The sequence below is a fragment of the Pleurodeles waltl genome, chromosome 12, assembly GCF_031143425.1.
Source record: "Pleurodeles waltl isolate 20211129_DDA chromosome 12, aPleWal1.hap1.20221129, whole genome shotgun sequence".
Classification (NCBI taxonomy): Eukaryota; Metazoa; Chordata; class Amphibia; order Caudata; family Salamandridae; genus Pleurodeles; species Pleurodeles waltl.
The window spans coordinates 516977549-517002674 of record NC_090451.1 but is presented as its reverse complement, the minus strand read 5'-3'; the positions used below and the strand labels follow the sequence as shown (position 1 = coordinate 517002674).

The window sequence follows — 25126 nt, the reverse complement described above, 5'->3', positions numbered from 1 at the left end:
CCAAGTGAGTATTGTTGTCATGCATGAATGACATGTTTGTAGGTGGTGTACTGAATGCAGGACTGTGTGTGAAATTGTCCTTAGATTTATGCACAATGATTATTGTGTTGTCTTATGTCTAATTTGCTTTTTTTATTTTTTCTCTTTTTAGTGGGATATCATTGGTGATTGCTGTCGCTGTGCAGAGTAGTTGCTGGTGAGTCAAGCTTTTTCAAGCAAGTGAGCAGTATAGTTTTTGAGTTTATAACTCTTAGTGATAAAGCTACACTTTGTTACTTATCTTACACAGTGCTGGTTGTTGGTGGTGTATTTGTCCAGTTAATTTTTGTAGGAAGGATCATGGCTAGCCGTAGGATGACCGCTCAGCAGGTTGTTAGTGTGCTTTTTGAGTCATCTTCTGACCATGAATATGAGACTGACTCTGCATCTGAGGCAGAGGAGGAAGTGCAGGATTCTGGAAGTTAATTTTCTGTCAGAGATGAATCATCTGATGATGAAGCCATTCTCAGTGCTGATGAAGGGCCTGTTTTAGAGGAGGACACTGATGTGCCGATGGTGCAGGAGCCAGCGGCTGAAAGGCTTCCCATTGGAAGACCTGACACGTGGGTTGCACCAAACATGGAGCAGCCACAGTTGCCTGCGTTTACTGGTTTTAATCTGGAAGAGTTGAAAAAGTTCTTGGGTTTAACTTTTTTGATGGGGCTGATAAGGAAGCCATCACTGTCTTTATATTGGTCTACTAGTCCCTTGATGGCAACTGCTATATTTCCTGCCATCATGAGTCGTAACCGGTATGAGCTTCTTCTTCGGATGTTGCATTTTGTAGATAATGCTTTAGCCTTGCCACGAGATCATCCTGATTCTGACCGTCTTTTTAAGATTAGACCTGTCCTTGATCATTTGGTAGTTCGGTTTTCAGAGATCTATGTTCCAGGCAAAGAAATATCTGTAGATGAGTCTTTGGTCCTGCTAAAGGGTCGTTTGGTTTTTAGGCTGTACATTCCTAGCAAGAGGGCACGGTATGGAAATAAATTTTATATGCTGTCTGAAAGTAGTACAGGATATGTTTATAATTTCCGGGTCTACACTGGCAGGGATTCCAATATTGACCCCCCTGGTTGTCCACCCACTTTTGGAGTTAGTGAGAAAATTGTGTGGGAACTTGGTAGACGACTGTTTAACAAAGGTCACCATTTATATGTAGATAACTTCTACACTGGAGTTCAGTTGTTCAAGGAGTTGTCCAGAGTGGACACTGTTGCTTCTGGCACAATCTGCTCTAATCAGAAAGGCTATCCAAGAGAGCTTGTATGTAAAAAACTTGAAAACGGACAGTGCAGTGCCTTGCGGAATGATGAGCTGCTAGCTCTGAAATTTGTAGACAAGAGGGATGTATACATGCTAAGTACCATCCAAAGTGTTTATTTGGCCAAATGTTGAGGTTTGCAAAGGATTCTGGGTAACAGACCCTGGTCAGAGCTCCACAAGTTACCCCATCTTGGATTCCCCTAGGTGTCTAGTTTTCAAAAATGCGCAGGTTTGCTAGGTTTCCCCAGGTGCCGGCTGAGCTAGAGGCCAAAATCCACAGCTAGGCACTTTGTAAAAAAAAGCTCTGTTTTCATTCTGAAAATGTGATGTGTCCACGTCGTGTTTTGGGGCATATCCGGTCACGGGCGCTAGGCCTACCCACACAAGTGAGGTACCATTTTTATCGGGAGACTTGGGGGAACGCTGGGTGGAAGGAAATTTGTGGCTCCTCTCAGATCCCAGAACTTTCTGTCACCGAAATGTGAGGAAAAATTGTTTTTTGGGCCAAATTTTGAGGTTTGCAAAGGATTCTGGGTAACAGAACCTGGTCAGAGCCCCACAAGTCACCCCATCCTGGATTCCCCTAGGTGTCTAGTTTTCAAAAATGCGCAGATTTGCTAGGTTTCCCCAGGTGCCGGCTGAGCTAGAGGCCAAAATCCACAGCTAGGCACTTTGTAAAAAACAGCTCTGTTTTCTTTCTGAAAATGTGATGTGTCCACGTCGTGTTTTGGGGCATATCCGGTCACGGGCGCTAGGCCTACCCACACAAGTGAGGTACCATTTTTATCGGGAGACTTGGGGGAACACAGAACAGCAAAACAAGTGTTATTGTCCCTTGTCTTTCTCTACATTTTTCCTTCCAAATGTAAGACAGTGTGTAAAAAAAACGTCTATTTGAGAAATGCCCTGTAATTCACATGCTAGTATGGGGACCCCAGAATTCAGAGATGTGCAAATAACCACTGCTTCTCAACACCTTATCTTGTGGCCTTTTTGGAAATACAAAGGTTTTCTTGATACCTATTTTTCACTTTTTATATTTCAGCAAATGAATTGCTGTATACCCGGTATAGAATGAAAAGCCATTGCAAGGTGCAGCTCATTTATTGGCTCTGGGTACCTAGGGTTCTTGATTAACCTACAAGCCCTGTATATCCCCGCAACCAGAAGAGTCCAGTTGACGTAACAGTATATTGCTTTAAAAAATCTGACATCGCAGGAAAAAGTTACAGAGTAATACGTGGAGAAAAATGGCTGTTTTTTTCACCTCAATTTCAATATTTCTTTTATTTCAGCTGTTGTTTTCTGTAGGAAACCCTTGTAGGATCTACACAAATGACCCCTTGCTGAATTCAGAATTTTGGCTACTTTTCAGAAATGTTTAGCTTTCTGGGATCCAGCATTGGTTTCACAACCATTTCTGTCACTAACTGGAAGAAGGCTGAATGTGCAAAAAATAGTAAAAATGGGGTATGTCCCAGTAAAATTCCAAAATTGTGTTGAAAAATGTGGTTTTCTGATTCAAGTCTGCTTGTTCCTGAAAGCTGGGAAGATGGTGATTTTACTACCACAACCCCTTTGTTGATGCCCTTTTCAGGGGAAAAACCACGAGCCTTCTTCTGCAGCCCTTTTTCCCATTTCTTTTTAAAAAAAACGAAAATTCCACTGTATTTTGTCTAATTTCTTGGTCTCCTTCAGGGGAACCCACAAAGTCTGGGTACCTCTGGAATCCCTAGGATGTTGGAAAAAAAAAGGATGCAAATTTGGCGTGGGTAGCTTATGTGGACAAAAAGTTATGAGCTAATATTGATTCTCATGTTAGATTTCTTTTAAGGTTCTATGTCAAATTCAGCATTCCTTTTAGAGCATAGACCCGAATTAGTCAGGATGAGATCGGAGCTGGTTGAAGATTTTTATAGCGTTGACCATAATAAGATCAGTAAAATTCTGGAAAAATTAGACTCGATGAAGTAAATGAGGTGGCTTAATTTCCAAGAATGGCCCAGAAATGGCAAGCAACCAAGAACCTGACTGTCTCAATTGAAAGATGGAACACAATAAACCACTATAATTTTTCCATCCTTGAAGGATTACATTTTTGTAGAATGCAGTTTTTTAACCAAATAGTTATTATGAAGGACACCAGTGTTTTTAAAATAAAAACAAGCCACAAATTCCATCAGTTTTCTTTAGATGCTCATCGCAGGTGGAGGAGGGTCTGGACCCATATCACATGGCTGTGCCCGAAATTGTAGAATTACTGGATAGAGATACTGTAATACACTCAGAACATGCCAGGCTTAAACCTATTAAATGACCCTCAATTAATTCTACTAGGCTTGACTTCTTGCACAGGGTTGAGCTCGAAGCATTACAAAAAGCTGTAGATAGCAACACCTGGAGCATTGTCTTTGATACTACAAAATTGGAAAACAAAATTAGTAACCTTGTTTGAATAAGAAAAAGGTAAAATATTGAAAGTAAACGGATACAAACATCTTTATGCATTATGGTCTGGATCAATGAAGAAATTGTACGCTTTATGGGAAAACTTGTTTAAGAAAGCAGAACCAACTGATTTTAAGGTGAGAGGTTATGGGACACCGGGAGTCTTCCACTCCTCCTTTGGTTTTATAATGTATTAAGGTGCTAAATCAGTGGTTCCCAACCTGTGGTCCGGTGACTCCTGAGGGTCCACGACTGCTTAGAAAATGAAATATTAACAGATTAATAAAGTGTATATAAATAAAATGCCTAAGTGACAGTTGAAAATTTTAAAATGTACTGTAAATGTCAAGGAATTTGAAATTGGAGGCTAAAAATGTAATTGGTATCCTCAGATTGATTAGTGGGAGCAGTGCACGTGCATCAAACAAAATATAGTATGGACAATGTGTGGCTTAAATTAAATTTAGAAAAGCTCCAACCTTCCTATTATAAGTTTTTATTTTATTTGTTTGCACATTAAATAAAACGTGTTATCATTTGTGTATGTGTTTAACGCAATGCTTGTTTCCGTATTTTGTGTGTGTATTGTTTTGTGGTTCAAATCATCAACACTGTTTAGGCTTGAGTCCCTGGCTTCCAGTAATGACTCACTAGAGCGTCCCTGGACTTCAATAACGATTCAGTGGGGGTTCCTGGTTTCCAATAATGATAAAGTGGGGGGTCCACAGAAGTTAAAAGGTTGGGAACCACTGTGCTAAATCATTATGGATTTGTGCAAGGGATGAAAAATATGAAGACGCATGGTGGGCAAGGTCCATAAATTGGTTACCTTTGATCTCTGTGATATGGAGAGAAGCTTTCATTATTTTGTGTGTGTGTGTGTGTGTATATGTGTGTGTGTATATGTATATGTGTATATATATATATATATATATATACACACACACACAAATATACAATTGTAATGAAAGTTATGGCTGTGATCTAGCCAGTTTTCCTTAAATGTCACAGGGCTGCATTTAAAATAAGTTTGTCACCTCAAAACTTTTTTTTTAACAGTCACAGAGGAGGAAGGGGTCTCAAGGGACTGACTCAAGTTTTCAAAATATTTGGTTTTCTTAACGACTAAAATGGGTGCAAACCTTGAGCCTGCTTCCTTGATGACACTGTTGGATTTTGTCCTCTGAGAGCTTTTGCTCTAATATTAGCAAAGAAATGGGTAGCTGTTTGCTGGAGTAGAGAACCTGTATCTACCAACAATGGCTGGATAAAAGACTTGGGGCCTGAATCAGAGTTAGGCGGACGGGTGCATCTTCACAAATGTGATGGATATCCCATGTCCTTTTTTATAAGTGCAATACAATATGATGCAATTTTAATAAGAAAGGCAGCACATCTGTGCTATTTGTGATGCTGTACACATCTGACAAACTCTAAATCAGGCTCTTAGTCTACCATGGTGACAGGTGGAGTTATATGGTGGGGTATTAATTATATAAAAACTCAAAATAAATTACAAAACAAATATTAAAATCAATCTACCAATTATAAAAAGATGAAATAAGGAGCCCTGTTTAGGGGAACAAAGGAAAGCTGATACAGCAGCCAGCCGCAAATTAATACTGCTTGAGCAAGAGATATGGATACAAAATTAAATATACCAGCACTATTTGCTACAAGTGGGGTCAGTTTAATGGTCTCTGCACCACTTAGCAAAAGCTCTCCAACTACTTACATTGCTATGTTTTCCTGGTCTCTGCCACTGTTTCAGAAGACAAAGAAATATGAGTCTAACAACCTATCCTCAGTTCCCATCTTTGCATATTTAGGATTAAGACTGGCTTTAACTGTTGATCTAACAGATCCTCTGCCACGGATAGAAGTCCTAGTAGTTCTAAAATGTGTTCCAACAAGTCTGGGAATCAAATGCCCCTTTCTGAGACTGTACATTTAGAATGACTTGAGCTGCAGGCCTCCTTATCTTCTGTATCACCCTCTGTATCAGAGTGAAGGAAATGTTTAAAATATATAGAATTTCCAGTCTGTGTGCCCAACCAGAGATCCATTTTGAGGAAATTCTATTGAGCACAGGAAGGAGACTCTTCGTGTTATATCAGATTGCAAATAGATTTCCCACTCGAGAACCACAACTTGGGAAGTGTCAGTGTCTTTATCAGGGTCTGAGGCTTGAGGGCTCTAACCAAAAGCATGTTGCCGGATGGGCCAATGATCAGAGAAGTTGTACAATGGCTTGTGACTCATTGTGAGAGAGATTTGTATGCTATTTGTAAGGTTCCTAAAAATTGGTTTAACTGTGGTCTTAGATTACATTACAGACAACACAGGTAACTGCAAACACCCAAGGCCATGAGGTTGACCAGATTGAGACTGTCCAAACTTTCTGGATGAAGTTTGGTTGATTGTGGATGGACTGTATTCATTTCTGTAGATGAAATGTCAGTGACCAAACTGGTTCAAAGAACAGACCAATTAACTGTTGGGTTGATATCAGCAAGGAACTTTCCCTGTTGATGGAAAAGCCCAATTCAAGCAAAAGGGTGACTATAACATAATAACTTAATTGTTCTTTGGTTCTGTATGTATGTGTGTGTGTATGTATATATTCACTGAAAAATCAAAGGTTACAGGAACGTTATAGTTAGGTTGACGTTTTACCCATCCTTACCACTTATGTCAGTTTTTTATTGTTCCTCTCCCCGGCCCAGTGTCAGAAAGAAAATGTCAGCATCGACTTTCCTCTCTGGTTGCGGCCAGCCAATCAGGGCCTTGCTTTTCCCTCAGATCTGTGGATCCGCGTGCCTAGAGATCCATATTTCTTTTTTCCTTTTAATATCTAAAAGTACTGAACAGACGTATACCATATCACAAAAAATGCTCATTCTGGACCAAGTGCTAGCTTTTAGCCAAATTTAGTGTAATTTTGTTTAGCGGTTCAGGCTGTAGTCCTGTTCAAAATCCCCATGGGAAATTGCATGGAGAAAACACTTTTTTTGGGAATGCCCCCCCACACTTTGTTTTCTCAGCCTTTTTTTCACGGATCACCCAGAAACTTTCAAAACAGAAGCTGAAGTGACCAGGCCACTACTTTAAAAAAAATGTTGTGAAGATTTGTCAAACAGTGCCAAAGTCATTAGCAAAATAAAAACACACTTTGTCTATGCAAATTAGGTCTGGAGTATAACTATATTAATATATCCTTTCCTTTTCCTTTCCTTTGAATGTCCTTTGGTTTCTTCATCTTTCTCTCCTAAAAAGAAACTTTAATCACTGCAATCTGAACTATATTCCCAATTAACAAATCTTTGACTTTGTAACAAAAGGTCGTTCCATCATCAATTTGATGTTTTTTTATGAGTCTAAAACATGTTTATGGGTCGTTTTCAAAGGAAACATTTCTTCTCTCAGTAAATTTCTGACCTTATCCATTCGTATACAACATATCTGTCATGCAGCTCAAAAAAACACCTGCCACACCCAGTCATTTTTCCCTCACATTTTTGTTATTGTTTTATCACCATCGCCTGGTCTACTTTCCCATTCGTTTTCTACCTTCTCCTATTTTTCTCTCTAAATTCTAAGTAAGGTTCCCTGTTTTGCAATTTTACAGATAAATACAGATAGAACATTTTCTTTCCTGTCTATATTTGTGGGAAAATAAAGATAATTTAACTTCTTTTGAGTGACTCACCATGGTGAGATTAATTTCGTTCAGGCCAATAGCCGTACATATTGGCAGCATGGAGAGTTACAAAGCTCAATGAGATTTGCTTAGAGTACTGCATATCTCAACATGTATTTGTGCTATTATACTATTTTTTAAATGTGGGTTTATTATTTTATTATTTTTGACTGTGTAATGTGCTAAAACCTGACAGGCCTTAAAGTACGAGTGCACATTTATCTATTAAATGCAGAAATATACGACTTATTACCTCATCTGTTCACAAAACACAAAATAAATATCGCTAAATACCAATAAGACTGCAAAAAAGCATGGATAAATACAGACGGACATGTTAAAAAAATAAATACCATAAAACCAGCAGCCCTAATTATAATCCTTAAAATTACAACAGCTCCTTAAGAATCTGCAACATCTCCATTCGGATGTTTAAAAACAAATACTCATCACTGTGCTACTTTTCTTCGGAATTGATTGTGTCTGATTACTGTTCAATTATCCTGTCTAATCTGATGCTTCCCAATACCACAGAAAGAAAAAAAACATAATCCCACAACTGAAGAAACATTGTATCACAGACTAGTGCCCCCTCCATTTCAATAGATCAACTGACATCATCAAATCTAAACTCCTACATTCTTCCTGGCCATATATTTACACCACTCTAAGTCTCCTCAAAACTTTGTTTCACATCAGAAATAACTGCCTTTGTCCTTGTTTTCCTACATTCTCACCTCACTGAAGTAAACAAATTTGCTTGCATCTTGAATAAATGAGGTACAAAATTGGTTCTTCGCCCACCACTCTTCTAGCTCCCGCTTTACCTCTGTGTGTACTATCCCCAATTATCTTTTCCTTCAATTTTTGTACATCAACCTCATTACTCAGCAACCAGACCTCATATCCCAGCAGTGTAGTTCCAACTCACTTTAACAGTCAATTCCCTGAAACACACTGTGAACTAAGGCTGTCCATTTAAACATCTGTCTACCTCTGGTATTTTTTTAAGCTACCTAATCAGATTTTTTAGTTAAAAAAAAAAAAAAAACTCTCTCAAAATCCATGACTCAATCAACGTTTGCCTCAACAGTGAACTTCTGTTCTAAAGCAAGCTCAATGAATTGTGTGTCACTGTCCAACTGCATAAACCATGTGAATTCCCTAGCCTCCTCTGAAATTTCCAGTCTGGTCCTCAAATTGTTCACAGTGCTTTTTCAGTTATCAACAACAAAGCCTTTGTCTACTTGCACTCCTGTTTTTGATAGTCTTTAAAACCATTTACCACAGGATATTTACCTGCCCCCTAGTAAGAAAATCTTGTAAGAACAGAAGAACGTTTTTAAAATTGTAGAAGAACAAAAGAGACATCTTCTGTGATTCTTACACTGCTTTTCTCCTAAGATTTTTTATGAGAAACGATCTAGCTATTATAGTACTAGCAAAATCTCTTTCCTTCTAGAAATTACTCTGACATACATGTTTTCGTTTCGACCAGTACATACTCTTCTACCTCCAATGTGGGAATATTTCCTTCCTTTGACCTACTAAAGGCCCTTTCTCAAAGCGAATCAACCCCTCCTTTAGACCTTCCACCTGGTCTTCTTTCCACCACAGTGGCTCCAATACTCTTACTCGACCTAGTTCCTTATCTAACACTTCGGTCTTTAGGCACTGTACCCAGCCAGCTTTAACAATAATGGCGGTTGGACAGACCAAAGTCAAACTTCTGATTTAAGTGGAGTGCTTGGAGCTATGGACAAAACATTTTTCACAAATCATCTTTTAATTAGTTTTAATTTACATTTACTGGCATGAGTGAAAACATTTTGTCCAGTTAATCTCCGATGATTCATAGCTAGGGTTTCCACCTGGCATTTTTGTTACTGGCATGACCAATATTTTAATGTCCCAGCAGGCACAAACATTTAGAACATCAGGTAAAGCCATTATCTTTTCCTCTTATCAATACATACTTTAAGCAGTACGTATAGAAAACAAGCACATCAAACATCTTCTGGAGCTGCCTTAATGACTCCTAACCGATAATTAAAGAAAGCAGAGACAAAAAGGACATGTTCAAATGAATACAGACGATTTAATGTAAATCTCTATTTAGGTATCATGTCTGATTTTTGAAGGATCGTAAATGTGAATAAAAGGGAGGTATGTTTCTCTGGGAAAAATGGCAACCACGATTAACTAGTACTTGGCCTGCACATCTAATGTTCTTTCCTTTTAGAGAACGTTTCTAAGCATCAGTTCTGGGGACCAGTAAAGATTATACCTATAGTGTATTGCTGGGGCACAGCTCCTAAATAGAAGCCCTACCATGCTAAATTCCAGACAGATGGAAATACTCTCTTACAGATACATTTCATTTATACGTCTTCCCCTCTTATTTCTCCATTATACCTAAGGTTTTTGCATCGAGATTAAACTCCATACAGCAAGATTGGAGGTATTTTTCTTTGTAAACTTTATATAAGGGATCAAGATTACAGCTTTCAAAAGAATTACAAACTTAAGTACAGTGAAACCCACAGATGTCACTTTGGCTAGCTGGAAAGACAAGTGATACTCTAGTGTCAGATTACTCAATAACCACAGGCCTAAGTAAAAAACGTTCACATACTGGTTCAATTTTTTAATAGTGTTCATTTTCCAGGAGAACACGTTTCTGTCAGTCTAAGGCTCAGATGCCTTTACCTTGGTCTTTGTAAGATTTATCTTTAACCAGTGACTTTGTGCAAAATTATTGCCTTTGGAAATCAGTGGCCATCCAAACTAATACAGCAGTATGATTGGCATATATAAATATACCAAGTGATTGCCCTCTCAGATACAGAGCAAAAGAACACATTTTTGCTAAATATGACAGTCAATTAGCTATATAAATGGAAAATAAGAGGGAAGCCAGGACACAGCCCTGCTCAAGGAGTTTTTTTTACCTTAATTTGTATATTCATTCCGGAACCAGGGCGAACTTTGACCCCCGTTATTAGATCGGAAGGCTATTCAAATTTCTAAGAGTTCTTGGAGTATCCCCCATCTCTATCTTACTTCATAGAATTTCATGATCCACACAGTCATGTGGAAAAAGTGTACTAGATGGCATACATTCTTTCCACCTGCCAGCACATTTTTCAATTAACTCGTTCAGTAGGTTGTCAGCAGTAGAATGGTTTGATCAAAACCTATAAAGCTCAAAGAAAAGCATATTTGTCTCCTATCAGTCCAGGTTTGGAGATGTTTCAAGACAATTTTGGCACAGGTCTTGCCTTTGGCATTTAGCTAAGCGATGCAATGATAGTTTTCAACCTCACTTCTTAATCCCTTCTTTTATATTGGGAGTATTCAAGTATTTAATGCCCTTTCCAGGGTGGTGGAATTGCTTGAATATTAATAAATGCTTGCTATTCCACTACGAGTGTTTAGGCTCTGATTTTAGGGGCATGTTGATACACAGTAACCGGTACATCATTAGGTCCAAATCCACAAGAAGAATGATTTGAGCACTAAGGCTGTCACGTACGGTTCTCATTTTTCACCCTGTATTTGTTATTGTGGTTAACTGATCATTATTTGCTCTATAAAGACAAGCAAAGTATTCTACCAAACCTGATTTGCAGGTAGGTATAGCTTTCTTTGTGACTTCTTTACCTCAGACGTGAGCAACACAGGACTAAAGATCTCTCATATATCCTCTCATTAGGACATTCTTAATGGAGTACCAGCATGATGCCGACTGCAATGCTTGGGCCATTTACTGATGATCACCTGACAAGTTACTAGGAGTCTTCCTTTAGCAGGACTGAAAAGTCTTCCATGAGGCATAAAATCTGGGTTGCATATTTGTATTGCGGGTTAAGAGGTAGTTTCTGACTGTAGCACTTAAAGTAGCATTGGACATTGGATTTGCAGAGATGTCTAAGGGGTTGGACATTGACCATCTAATCATTTCGACAGGTGTGTGGACATTCTGTGAGTTTATTTTATAGAACACCTCTTGTTAGCAATGCATGTGCTGTTTAATTGGCCAAATGGAGCACAAGCAAGACAGATTAAATCAGCTGTTACTAAAATCTGTTTATGATCACTTGGGAAGTTATCTGACTTTGACACTCAAGATCAGATGGGTCATCTCATAGTAGTTCATAAAATAGCCAATAGTTGAGCTAGAGGTTTTGTTACTCCTAGCTGGATAAACAGGTTTATCATCCTTCAAGCAATTTCAGTTTGGTACAGTCAAGTACAATTTTATAACTCATTGTAACAGTAGCAGTCCTCTGTTGTCACACCTGGCATTATTTAATTGGACACGATCAAGGCCTCAGCATTTGTCTAGATGAGGTAAGCCTGTGAATGGATACTTATGAGAAATGACCTGGGCAATGGAGTCCCCCATAAGCACTGAGGAGATGAGTGATTTGTGCTGTGTGTGTGAGTTCCGTAGTCTTAAGCAGAGAAGATGAGGAGGAGGGTCTGGTTAGAGGGTAGACATTAGACATGCTAATCTTTATTCTTAAGTCAACATAAACATTCCAGGCCACATCCATATATTCCCATTGCATACCATATCTAATTGGGATAGACCTACCACAGACCTTTGCTGTTGGAATTGCTGGAGAGATAAATACAATAAAGTCTTTGAGGTCAAAATATTGAGTCAGACACATTTCTTGGAGACAGAAGAGGTTATCTTCAGAAGAAGCTAGCATCAGTACAAAAGGATAAATCAATATTCTTAAGACATGTGCAGTAGTTGATGTTATAATGGAAAAAAAACTAGGTGAAATTTTGAAACGGGCAAGACAGAAGACGTTGTAGTCCTCTTCAGGGAACAATTGCTGGGCTGGAACTCTTGCCCTCAGTTTATAGGCCAACATCTTGTCTTCCTGAAGTGGTGAAAATCCTTAATGTTGACAGTCACATCTCCTCTTTGCTAGAAGAGAACAGTCCACTTGAAGATACTCAGGCCAGCTTCTGGCCGGGCATCAGCACCATGTTAGTGGAAGTAGTAGTATCCTGCAACATTTGCAATGCATTTATTTGCAATAGCATTTTCTTTGCTTAGCTCCAACTCTGGCAATGTCAGAGCCATGATGTTACTCAGTCTATCAGCAGCATTCAACACGGTTAACCAGTACCAGTTGCAGGACGGATTACGCAAGATTCTGACTGTGAGGCCATGTACTTGCCTATTTTACTCCATTTTTGTTTGTCACAAAATGCTCTGCGCTATCCTCCTTTCTCTTCAACTACTATGTCAAATCATAAACCTCTTTCTACCAGTCCTATGGCTTTCAATTTTACACATTCACAAGTTGCTCCTTAGGACTCCTCTACAATCGTGTATTTTGGATTTCAGGAACTGGATGGGAAGAAACAGACCCAAGCTAAACATTGACAAAAATGAGTTTTTGTTTGTGAGAGATGTAGTAGACCTCTGGGCTCACTCCTCATGGCTGCTTCAATTAGGACCTTGCCTTGAGCTTCAAAAATCAATTAAGTTAAACTCAAACCTGCCTTAAAATAGTCTGCTTCAGTGCCTGACAAGTCTCTCTCATGTACCTTTTTCCACCTTGCACATGTGAATACTTAGGAAAATTGCCCCCTTACTTAGGATTTCGTGTAGAAGTTTTATTAAATGTGCAATTTTGGGTGACAAATTATATGTGTGAATTAGTAATTTTAATGACGCATATGGTTGTGCCAATTAACTAATAATGTCACACTTAAAATAACTTGATAATTTTGTTTAGAAGTGAGATGAATAATGTAATATAGTCATGCCACATTTTCGTGGGAAACACTATTTATTTAAAATGGATGCAGGTTCTGGTGTTCTGCTCATCTTGCCCCTGCTCATTCCCCCTCCCAGTCAGACTTCTGTCATCACTGTTTCTGTAAAGCATCCTGTGCTATGGCTTAAAAAGGGAAATTGTATTAGAAAGCATGTATTGTGAATTAAACTTTCCATTGTGTAACTTTTATGTATCATTTTGAAGGATTTCCCCTGAAAATTCTGATGTAGGTGTGCAGAAGAACATAATTCTATGAACTATTGTTTGAGAAATGTTTCTTATTATGAACACTTCCAAGGTGCAGTTGCTGAGGAACCAAGTGGAAGATTTCTCATACCTTAAAAAGGGGGTAGTGTTAAATGGCTTTAATTGTAGCTAGGTTGTTTTTGATTTGCCAATGCAGTCTAACCATAATACGATGCTGAGTTTGCAGTCTTTGATAATTGTTCAGAGTATATTGTGTATAAAAACCCCTGGTTTTGAATTTTCGAAGGAGACTTCTCATTTTCCTCCCAAGTCTCTGTTTATTTTGAGACTTTCTTTTTCTCACCTAAGATGATATCAGTACTCCTAATGAGTTTGACACTTGGAATCCAGAGAGATTTAATTACCTAATTAGGGATTTTATTATGATTTTATGATCCTGTATTGGAGCCTTCACAGCAAGCAGTGCATTTTTCCTGTATCATTCTATTAATGATTCTGTATTAAACCTTTTAAACTTAATTCAGATTCAAAAAACTGTTAATGGCTTCTCTTTAAGGGCCAGATTTAGCAAAGTAAAATTTTGCGAGTTGCAAATTGTGAGTCATACCGACTCTCAATTTGCAACTCGCAAAATGTTATGCAGAAAGGTGTCTCAGACACCTTCTGCGACTCGCTATGGGGTCGCAAAGACCCACCTCATGAATATTAATGAGGTGGGTCGCATTTTGCGACCCCCATAGTGAGTCCATGCACTCACAGGGATGGTGGCCTGCTGGAGACAGCAGCCCTCCATGTCTGTGACTGCTTTTTTAATAAAGCAGATTTTTTTTCTTTTTGCAGCCCGTTTTCCTTAAAGGAAAACGAGTTGCAAAAAGAAAGACTTCCGAAACCATTTGCTCTGAAAAAACATTTTTTTCGGCATTCACAAAGGGGAAGGGGTCCCATGGGGACCCCTTCCCTTTTGCGAATGAGTTACCACCCACTTCGTGGGTGGTAACTGCGAGTTGGTTTGCGACCGCATTTGCGGTCACAAAGCAACTCAGCATGGCGATGCGGTCGCAAATAGGAAGGGAACACCCCTTCCTATTTGCGAGTCGCATCCCCAAATTGCGAGTCGGAACCGACTCGCAATTTGGGGATGAGCATCGCGTTAGGCTGTTTGCATGGCGCAAACTGCGTTTTTCGCAGTTTACGACATGCAAACAGCTACCTACATCTGGCCCTAAGTCTCTGGGGACTTCTTTTGCCAACCTGCTGTGCCGAGCGCTGAGATGCTCCTCAGGTAGTGAGTTGTGTCCGATAGCAAGTTTCTAAAAGGTAACTTTAGTTTAGAAGAGTAAAATTCAAAATAGAAACTGGGACCACACAACTGAGTTATTGATGGGAGGGGAGTAGCAAGATAATTGAAAACTTTCAGGGCTAAAGTGCTTCAGGTAAAAATTGGGGTGCTTAAGATACTGGGATTCAGACAAGTATTGGGGTTCGGATCCCACATTCGCTCTACTGTAGATGCCTTCTTAGGCTGTCACTTAGATCACTAAAATGCAGTTTATCTTGGAATCAACACCTCCAATAAGGTGTGGCTTAGCACAAGTTACCGAAAAAAGGACATAATATTTTGTGAAACAGATCTAAAGACTTGCTGTAGGTGACTTTCTAAATCCCAAAGGCAGTTCCTGCGAAAAGAAGGTAAAAGCGCCTTTCTATAAAAGCACTTAATAACATTTGATCATATCCTGTCGGGCAACCAAGGTTGTCACCTAAGATCCTCTATGCATACCCGGCAAGGCGAGCACCTGTTGGCTGATTATTTCTGTTTTGATTTAAGGGCATCCAACTGAAAGACCAAAGTGTAAAAGGCCTATGCTTTGGAAATGGGAATCTTACACCGTTGTGGCACCTTGGGCCATCTGGGGATGTACTTGTATGCATCCACTGTATTAGTTCTAGTTTTCATTACTTCATTCCTCTGCTATCTCTGTACCTTGTGGCATTCTGGAAACACTCAGATGCAAGACCTCCAAGCTCCTTAGTTATGCTTAAGAATTCAGTAACCATACAAAGCTGTTTTCCCAAAGCCATTACCTGTATGTAGAGCCGAAACTGCGGAACACGTTTCTGCAGAGCAAAGGACAGACAGAGCGTGAGATGGGAAACTCAGACAATAGGAAGTCATAGGCTTTTATTCCTGAAGTTGAGTGGACTTGAACACTTACGTCGCCTCCATTGGCAGTGGACGCTGCCCATACATGTCCAGGCTGGGATTCTGCTGCAGGCAGTACTGAAAGGACAAATATAAACGGTCAGAACATGCTTACACCCCTTATTCTAACACTTCTTCACTCACTCTGCCATTCCTCTCCATCCAAAGCCTTTCTCAGATTTGTACACTACAAATCTATCTAGAATCCCGAAGTGAAGAAGTCAATCAGTTTCTTTTACTTGAATGCAAAACTTTTATGAAACTGGAAGAAGTTATGAAACTGGAAGAAGCTGCTGTTTTCAAATTAAGTTTCTTTTTGCCTTAATTGAGCACATGATTTGCAGTATAGTGATTCCTTCCTACGGAGTGTGGGATGGCTGCCCTGCACAATGGGACTAGACCAGAGTATTTATGCACAACATAAAGTACAAAGTTTTGAAAGTCTGAGATAGGCTGAGCGTGGAACCGCCTTTTCCTATGTACAGGAAGCTAGTGTGAGCAAGGCAGAATTAATTTCTTGATAAAGCAATTCTCCATGTGTGTAAAATCAAGCAATGCAGTACAGGTCAGGAATTGCCCGCCATTGTGTGTCTTGTTATATATGAGCCAAGGAATGGTCTATGATGGTATTTGAAATGTCAACTGCTTCAGTTACAAAGATCTCGTCCTTGTTTTACAGAGTAATATCCTTTGATAGAATAAGATGTCAGTCCTTGCTGCTCCTAAATTGGGAAGGAATGTTGTAAGGTAGATGAGATGCAAGTACAAAGGGCACTGGAGCCATTTCTCCTAAGATGTCTTGCGTGCTGGCTTTAGTGGCTGTTGCTGTGTGCATGAGTAAGACCTGTGGTAGCAACTGGGTTGTACCGGGATACGCGCTTTGAGGAGTGTCTCAGACCGAGTTGTCATCTCATGTTGGCAACAATCAGATGTTCTACAACAATCTCATATTGCAGATGTAATGTAATGTGTATGAGATGCAGTGAATGATGTCTCATGGTGTAAGGCTGCTATATAATTTTGATTGCTTTTTTTTCTACACTAAGTTAGTGCGGGCTGCTGGCAGTAACTTGTATGGGACTACAGATGACATTGTACGAGCATACATGAACAGGGACTGCAAATGGTGCAATTTATGGTGATATTATAGCCTTCTATTAATAATTTCCACCAACCAGTTTATTGTAGGGAGAGGAGATAGAACATGAAAACAACTGCATTGAGTATTATGTGTATCTAGAAATAGCTACTATATTGATTTTATCACTTGATAGCCTTCTGAACACAGGAAGTAGTCGGTTAGTAAATTTGTTTTCTTAGCTCACGCCTTCCGTTTGCATTAAAGACCTCCATGTGATTGTTTGTGTTTTACCTCTAATGGTACATTTTCTATCCAGATTACCCATGCATTGTCAGTTACAATCCATTTTGGGTTTCATTTTTATTTTCAGTCAGTCATGCCCTGTTAGGCTATATTCTTAGGGGTCTAAACTCCAGTTGCAGCAATTTAAAATGGAGAATGAATGTAAATCAAACTGTGTTTTCATGCCTCAAATGTACCTAAAGCTATCTAGTCAGTGCCCATCAGTGCCTGAAACAACCAAGAAGAGAGGCATGTTGCTTTCTTATGTTATGTGGATTTGTATAGTGTATAATCACCAAGACCGTTTCCAGGCACTTGAGCAGGTGTGTAGGTGTATGGTCCCCAACGTGCTTATACCATGAGCCAGGTCTTCAGCTTTGTGCAGAACTCAAGAAGTGATGAGGAGGCTCTGATATGTTGAGAATGGTTGTTCCATGTCTTGAGTGCTATGTAGAAGAATGAGAGATCTCCAGTTTTGTGGTTGTGGGGAGTATGTGAGAGTGAGGCAGGGCCTAGGTGTCTGGTGGGTTGGTGAAAGTGTATGCGGCTGTTTAGGTATTCTGATCCTTTGTTGTGTATTGCTTTGTGTGTGTGCATGAGAAGTCTAAATTGGCTGTGATTGTGAATGGGGAGCCAGTGGAACTTCCTGAGGAGCAGTGTGATGCAAGTGTTGCGTCTTGCGGAGTTGTTCTGGTTGGTTTGGAGTCTTTGTAGGAGTTGGTTAGAGATTTCAGTGGAGAAAGTGTTGTTGTAGCTCAGCCTACTGGTGATGAGTGGTTGTGTGATGGTTTGTATGGAGTTCGGAGGCAACCATTTGAAGATCTTTCGCAGCATCCATAGGATATGGAAACAGGAGGTGCACACTGCTTTGACTTGAGCTGTAATTTTGAGTTTGTCATCTAGGATGATCCCTAGATTTCTTGTGTGGTCTGTGGATGGAAAATAATGGTCATAGTTGCATCATCTTTAATTAGTTTCAGCATCTGTGTTTGTGATGCAGGAAAGGAGCAACAGGAATGTGTTCTCAGACATGAACATAAAGAGTTCCTAACTGTAGGAAGCTGGCTCTATATATACTATATCAAAGTGAGATATAGTGTGCACCGAGTCCAGGGGTTCCTCAGAGGCTTGACAGAGGCAATAATAGATAATACTAATGCTGTATTTGTGGTAGTGTGGTCGAGCAGTTAGGCTTATCAGAGGGTAGAGTTAAGCATTTGTTGTACACACACAAGCAATAGAAGAAACACACACTCAATGACTAAACTCCAGACCAATAGGATTTTATATCAAAAAATATATTTTGTTAATTTATTCCTAGAACCTCAAGATTCACTTTACAGATAGGTACATCAACTGGAAGGTACTTTGCACAGGTAAGTTCAGGACTTTGACTCAAATTGATAGGACATACAGTTTTCTATAAAATTGCAAAAAGCGATTTTAAAAATACACTGCAATTTTCAACAGTTCCTGGGGGAGGGAAATAAAGAACAGTTTTTCAGTTAAGTAACTTACAGATTTAGTCTCCAGGGCATAGGTAGCCCACCGTTGGGGGGTTCAAGATAAATCCAAACACCCAGCACCAGCAACATGGGGTGGGTTAGGTGCAGTGGTCAAACAGGAGCCAAAATAACGTGGGCCCCTATGGAGACAGGGGGTACTCCAGTTCCGGTCTGCTTGCAGGTAAGTACCCGTGTTGTCGGAGGGCAGACCCAGGGGGGTTTAGAGGAGCACTGGCGGGGCCCCAAATAGGCACCAATCCCACACCCTCAGTGGTACAGGGGCGGCAGGGTGCAAACAGGGCATTGGGTTTCCAATTAAACTCTATGAGGGGAACCCGGGGGTCACTTAGGGGCTGCAGACAAGGCACAGGTGGGCTCCTCTGGCATACCACTGACTGAATAGGGAGGAGGGCCACCTGCTGGTAGTTGCTGCATCGGTGGCCGATTTCTCTGTAGTCGGGGCGGCTGCGGGTGCAGTGCTTCTCCGGGTGTCGGATATGTTTGTCCTGGGCAGTCGCGGTCGGGGGGGTCCTAAGGATCCCCTCTGCAGATGTCATGGTGGGGGTTTGGAAGGGACAACCCGGGTGGGCTCTTGTTCCCAATCACCTGGGGACCCTTTCTTGCTGGGTGGACCACCTGGACAGAGCCATGGGTATCGGGTGCGCAGGGGGTCAGGACTCAAGCATCCGGAGTGAGATGGAAGTCCTTGATAGTTTCTTTGGGACAGAACCGCTGTCCTCAGGAGTTCTTGGTCCTTTTGGCTGCAGTACAGTCCTCCGGAGTTGGCAGAGGTTGCTGGGCCCGCTGGATGCGTCGCTGGTCTTGTAGCAGGTTCTCTGAAGCAGGAGTCAGGCCGGTAGGGGTAGGGCCAAAGCAGTTGTCGTCTTCCTCCTTCTCTGCTGGGGTTTCAACTTGGCAATCCTTCGCCTTCTTGTAGGGCGCCAGAAATCTGATGACTAGGATCAGGGAAGCTCTTATATACTAAATTTAGGGGCATTTTTAGGGGTCAGAGGGCAGTAGCCCACGGCTACTGTCCCTAAGGGTGGCTACATCCTCCTTGTGTCCACTCACCTTGGAGGGAGGGGGGCACATTCCTATCCCTATTGGTCCCTGGCCTCCAAACCAAGATGGAGGATTCTGCAGGGAGGGGGTCACCTCAGCTCTGGACACCTGAGGAGTGGTCCTAGCTGGGGGTCACTCCTCCCTGCATTCCCTAATTTTCCCGCCAGACTTGCCGCCAAAAAGTGGGGCTGTGTCCGGGGGGTGGGCAACTCCACTAGCTGGGGTGCCCTGGGGCACTGTAATCTGAGGCTTGAGCCTTTGAGGCTCACTGCCAGGTTTTACAGTTCCTGCAGGGGGACATGTGAAGCACCTCTACCCAGGACAGGCTTTGTTTCTGAACACAGAGTGCACAAAGGCACTCACCCCATGTGGTCAGAAACTTGTCTGAAAGTGGCTGGAACAGACCGGTCAGTCCTACACTAGTAGTTTGGCTAACATACAGGGGGCATCTCTAAGATGCCCTCTGTGTGCATTTTTCAATAAATCCCACACTGGCATCAGTGTGGGTTTATTGTGCTGAGAAGTTTGATACCAAACTTCCCAGTATTCAGTGTAGCCATTATAGTGCGGTGGAGTTCGTAATGACAAGCTCCCAGACCATATACTCAATATGGCTACCCTGCACTTACAATGTCTAAGAATTGATTTAGACACTGTAGGGGCATATTGCTCATGCAGCTATGCCCTCACTTGTGGTACAGTGCACCATGCCTTAGGGCTGTGAGGCCTACTGGGGAGGTGACTTATCTATGCCGTAGGCAGTGGTTTAGGGACAGGGCACCCTGAGAGGGGTGCCATGTTGATTTTGTCCTTTTCTCCCCACCAGCACACACAAGCTGCTAGGCAGTGTCTACGGGCTGAGTGAGGGGTCCCTTAGGGTGGCATAATACATGTTGCAGCCCTTTCAGACCTTCCCTGGCCACAGGGCCCTTGGTACCATGGGCACCTCTTACAAGGGACTTAACTGTGTGCCAGGGCTGTGCCAGTTGTGGAAACAAAGGTACAGTTTGGGGAAATAACACTGGTGCTGGGGCCTAGTTAGCAAGATCCCAGCATACTTCCAATCACAGCTGGCATCAAAACTAGGCAAAAAGTGGGGGTAACCATGCCAACAGTGGCATTTTCCTACACTAACTCTTTACAGAGCAGAAAGGGATATATCTGTGGTGTCCTACTGCAGCTTTGTTGGCCTATTTGACCATGGAGTGGTCCCAGGTAACATGAAACAAGCAGCAAACATATCTGCCAGCTGAAAAGGTTTATTGTGAAACTGCCATGGAAATTTTATAAAAATTGCAAAAGTCCATATCCCGCAAATTGTCAGTCAGGAAGCTACTCCCACCTTATATAGGAGACAGCTATTTACTGTATTCTTATTTAGTGCAATGCGTCTTTACTAAGTCAGTTTTAGTATCTATTCTGGACAAACTTACACAAGATGTAAATGGTAGCCATGTCTTCTGGACCAGTTCACTTTGCCACGTACAGTAAATTCTGTGGACAAGATGGCTAGTACTCGGATACAAGGAACAATACTAGCTTAGTGCAAACGCTTCCTTGCAGATCATCAGGAATCCAGGTTTCCCAATTGAGCAAGAACTGACAATGGAATCGCCAAGTTCTGTACTGCAGAAGGAGGTCCATTTCCATTTGTGGGCCTCATGAAATCTATTTCTATGTCTGGTCTAATCGTAGAAAATGAATCCCTGGCAATTTTATTTTTTCTATAAAGGTGAGACTGTACGAACAATATTTTTTACGGATCTGCCACAATAGTCTTCCAGCCACCTACAGAGACTGCATAGCAATTAACAGAAGAGAAGTTGTTGCAGGTGCTATTCCACTGGCTTCCTGTTTCTCAAGAGGATAGAGTTTACAATAAACCTGTATCTAGAATCATGCCTTTTATCATCAGGGTCTGCCTTTCTTATATTATTCTTTACAGTCTATCTAGATCGTTGAGATCCTCTGGTGCTTCCCGTATGGTGGTTCCAAGATTTTAAAAAGTATGCATGAGATGGGTGTGAAGCCCAGAGAAAGCATATGTCTGTTGTCACTAATATTGTGCTCTTAAAATCACCCCATAAACCAGGCCTACAGGCCATTGCAGCATTGCCTTCACTCTATAGGCTTCGAACTAGGTATCAGGCAAACCTAGGGTCTAATTAAAAAAGAAATGGGTGCTGCAACCTGACATCATTTATATTGCTCCTGAAAGCTCACAAACTATACACTTGGGCAGAAGAATAAGTCTGTGCTGCGAGATAACATCTCACTGCACCGATACCAAACATCTAATTCACTGAAGTTTTAGAATTCCACCTGATGCGTGAGCCAGTGTCAGCCAGTTTATGGCTAGTTGGGCAATCCATCTGCCATTGCAGCTGAACCCAGCTGTCAGATATTTTAATGTGTTTATAGCCTCTACTTTGTGACCATGCATAACACAATATTGTAGTTTACAGGGTCTCACCCTGGGCTCCCTTAACTTTTTGAAATTGTTGAGCAATGTCTTCTCTGGCTTAATATATTTGAACTAGGGCTACAGTGAGGTCTTGTGCGGCAGTATAAATGTACTGTGCGTTGGTTATAAGATAATGGGCACTGCGAGTTATGTCTGTTGTGGTACCATAGATGATCTGATTGTAAGGGATTTTCCAATTTTAGGGATGCCTTGTGGTTTCACAGGTTCCCCCCTCACTGCTTATGAGTTATAAGGTAAAATGTTATGCCAGGGACACCAGGTGAGATAGTATGGATATTCTTCTGCACTGATAGTAAGTTGAGGGCACTGCCAGTGACAACCCTTAATGTGTAATTGATTGTTTGCACTGTTTGTAAGTTGTTGAGCTGTGGAGGGCATAGGTGGACATTCTGAAATTAGTCTGCTTCAGCTTAATAGGTGGGAATGGAATCATAAAACATTGTAGTCCTCATTGACATCTGGTGATGCAAAGGACTGGTTTTAAGATGTTGTATATCCCCCACTAGGTACCAGTAGAGAAGGGGATGATAATGATACCATATAGCCTAGGTGACTCTGCAATGCCTGGTGGTCTGAAATACAGAAAACCAGGAGTGTAAAACTGGGGGGTGGCAGCTTTTCAATGCAGGCAATGCAAGTCTAAACAAATTCCTACATGTCTTTAATATTCACAACCATGTGCTTTTTTTCTTATCAAAGCTAAAACAAAGTTCTTATTTCCTACATAAGATGATTACTGTTATGTTATTGATGAAAACTACATAGCTCAGTATTGGTTACTCTCAGTTCCTTAGTGCCATGAGGCCCTTTCTGTGCCTACGTTCCCAGTTTATAAAAATTTATGACGTAACTCACAAAGCAAAATTCTTCATAGAACAACTTATTTCATAAAGTTCAAAGTATTTTGCGGGAAGAATTTGTTGTTTCTGTGTATGCACATGCCAGAAAAAAAAAAAAAATCAAGGGCCAGATATACGTACGTTTTGAATTACAAGTTCCTAATTGTTATTCTATGCGAATCGCAATTAGGACATCGCAATTTCAAATAATCGAAACTCTTCTGAATTTCATTTGCGATTCCAGTGGGTCGCAAATACCCACTGCGAATTGCAAAAAAAATCACAGTTGATGGTGGCATACTGGGGTCAGCAGACCACCATGTCTGTGATTGTTTTTAAATAGAGCAATATTTTTTTTTTTTAAATGCAGCCCTTAAAGGAAAACGGGCTGCGTTTAAAAAAGAAAATGAAAAGATTTAATTTCATTTTTTAAGAGTAGGCTCTGGTCCGTGGGACCACTGCCTGCACTTAAGAAATGTTTTTACAGACATTCACAAAGGGGAAGGCATCCCTAGGGGACTCTTTCCCATTTGCGAAAGGGTTACCACCAATTTGGGATTGGTGGTAACCTGTGAATTTTCTGCAATCACTTTTGGTTGTAAAACATTCGAACATACCACTGCGATTCGGATTTAGAAAGGGGTGCCTTAAAAATGCCCCTTCCTAATACTGAATCGCAATGCCAAATTGTGATTTGGTAACAAGTTACCAAACTGCAATTTTGCATTGAACATGCCAGACAGCTTTTTAGTGGTTGCTAACGGCCCGATTCTGCTAATCAGACCATTTGCTACCGCCAAAAAGCTGTGATCATCTAGCCACTAGTTTTTTGTCTGCATATTTATAGGGCATTATAGTGGTCATTACAACCCTGGCGGTCGGTGTTAAAGCGGCGGTAAGACAGCCAACAGGCAGGTGGAAAACAAAATGTAATCACGACCGTGGTGGAAACCGCCAACAAAGACAGCCACTTTGACACTCCGACCGCCACGGCGGTACAAACAAACAGCATGGCGGTCACCGCCAACAGACAGACGGAGGACAATGTACCGCCCACAGTATCACAACCAACCAATCCGCCACCTTTTCCGGGGTGGATTCACCACAAACAAAAACACGGCGGAAACAGGACTTCGAAGGGAAAACGCTCACCTCTGCACACCCCACAAGGAACCAGGACGCCATGGAACCAGAGCTCCACATTTTCCCAGCCTTTATTTTCTTGCTCCTCTACCAGGTGACCACGGTGAGTACTGCACCTACGACACAGGGGAGGGGGGAGGGAAAAAACAGTAACACACACACGCAACACCCCCACCCTCACCCACGACAACACACACACTAATACATCATGATACATTACAGGTACACCTCCCCCAACCTCCCCAGAAGAACGCAAAGACAAAAGGAGATGAGGTGAACGATTGTAATATATTAAAATTCAGTAGTCAAATAATATACAGACACTATTTACAAATTTATACACCAAGAATATTAGTCCAAGGTATTCCACCCTTAAAGTCCGTGGACTACTGGGCCCACACTGCATGGGCGAGGCCCACACAAGATACCCGAACAAGACAAAGAGAACACTGCAGGGGTATCAGATAGAAATAAAACAGGCACCCCAGGGGGAAGGGAAAGGGTGGGCACCTCAGCCGGTTGTGTGCACGACGCCAAATCCACGAGGGGGCCCCATGCCCACTGTTCAATCCTGGGGAGTGCAAAGCCACAGTCTCTCAAGTCTCTACAGTGGGTGGTTTGCCCACTGCTATATCCTGGGGAGTGCAAAGCCACAGTCTCACAAGTCTCTACAGTGGGTGGTTTGCCCACTGTTCAATCCTGGGAGTCCAAAGCCACAGTCTCTCAAGTGGATAACATTCTCCACTGGTTTCTGGAGGGTGCTTTGTGCCCAGAGTGCTTCATCCTGCCAAGGACAGAGGTAGTGGATGTGAATCTCCACTGGTTCTGGAGGGGGCTTTGTGCCCAGAGTGCTTCATCCTGCCAAGGACAGAGGTAGTGGATGTCTTTCTCCACTGGTTCTGGAGGGGGCTTTGTGCCCAGAGTGCTTCATCCTGCCAAGGACAGAGGTAGTGGATGTGAATCTCCACTGGTTCTAGAGGGGGCTTTGTGCCCAGAGTGCTTCATCCTGCTTGTGGCGGCCTCAGTAGCATCAGCGCTTTTGGCGCTCATGGGCCT

At 41.5% G+C, this 25126-nt stretch overlaps 1 protein-coding gene across 1 annotated transcript in view; it reads right to left on the bottom strand.

Moving 5' to 3' along the window:
- The window catches only part of SPMIP8 (sperm microtubule inner protein 8), a 155618-nt gene that overhangs the window by 14671 nt on the left and 115821 nt on the right, over positions 1 to 25126 (bottom strand). The window contains exons 6-7 of the mRNA XM_069217389.1: positions 15687 to 15751; positions 15556 to 15588 (exon numbers count right to left, since the gene is read on the bottom strand). Coding sequence (XP_069073490.1) covers positions 15556 to 15588; positions 15687 to 15751 — 98 coding nt within the window. The remainder of the gene's footprint in view (positions 1 to 15555; positions 15589 to 15686; positions 15752 to 25126) is intronic.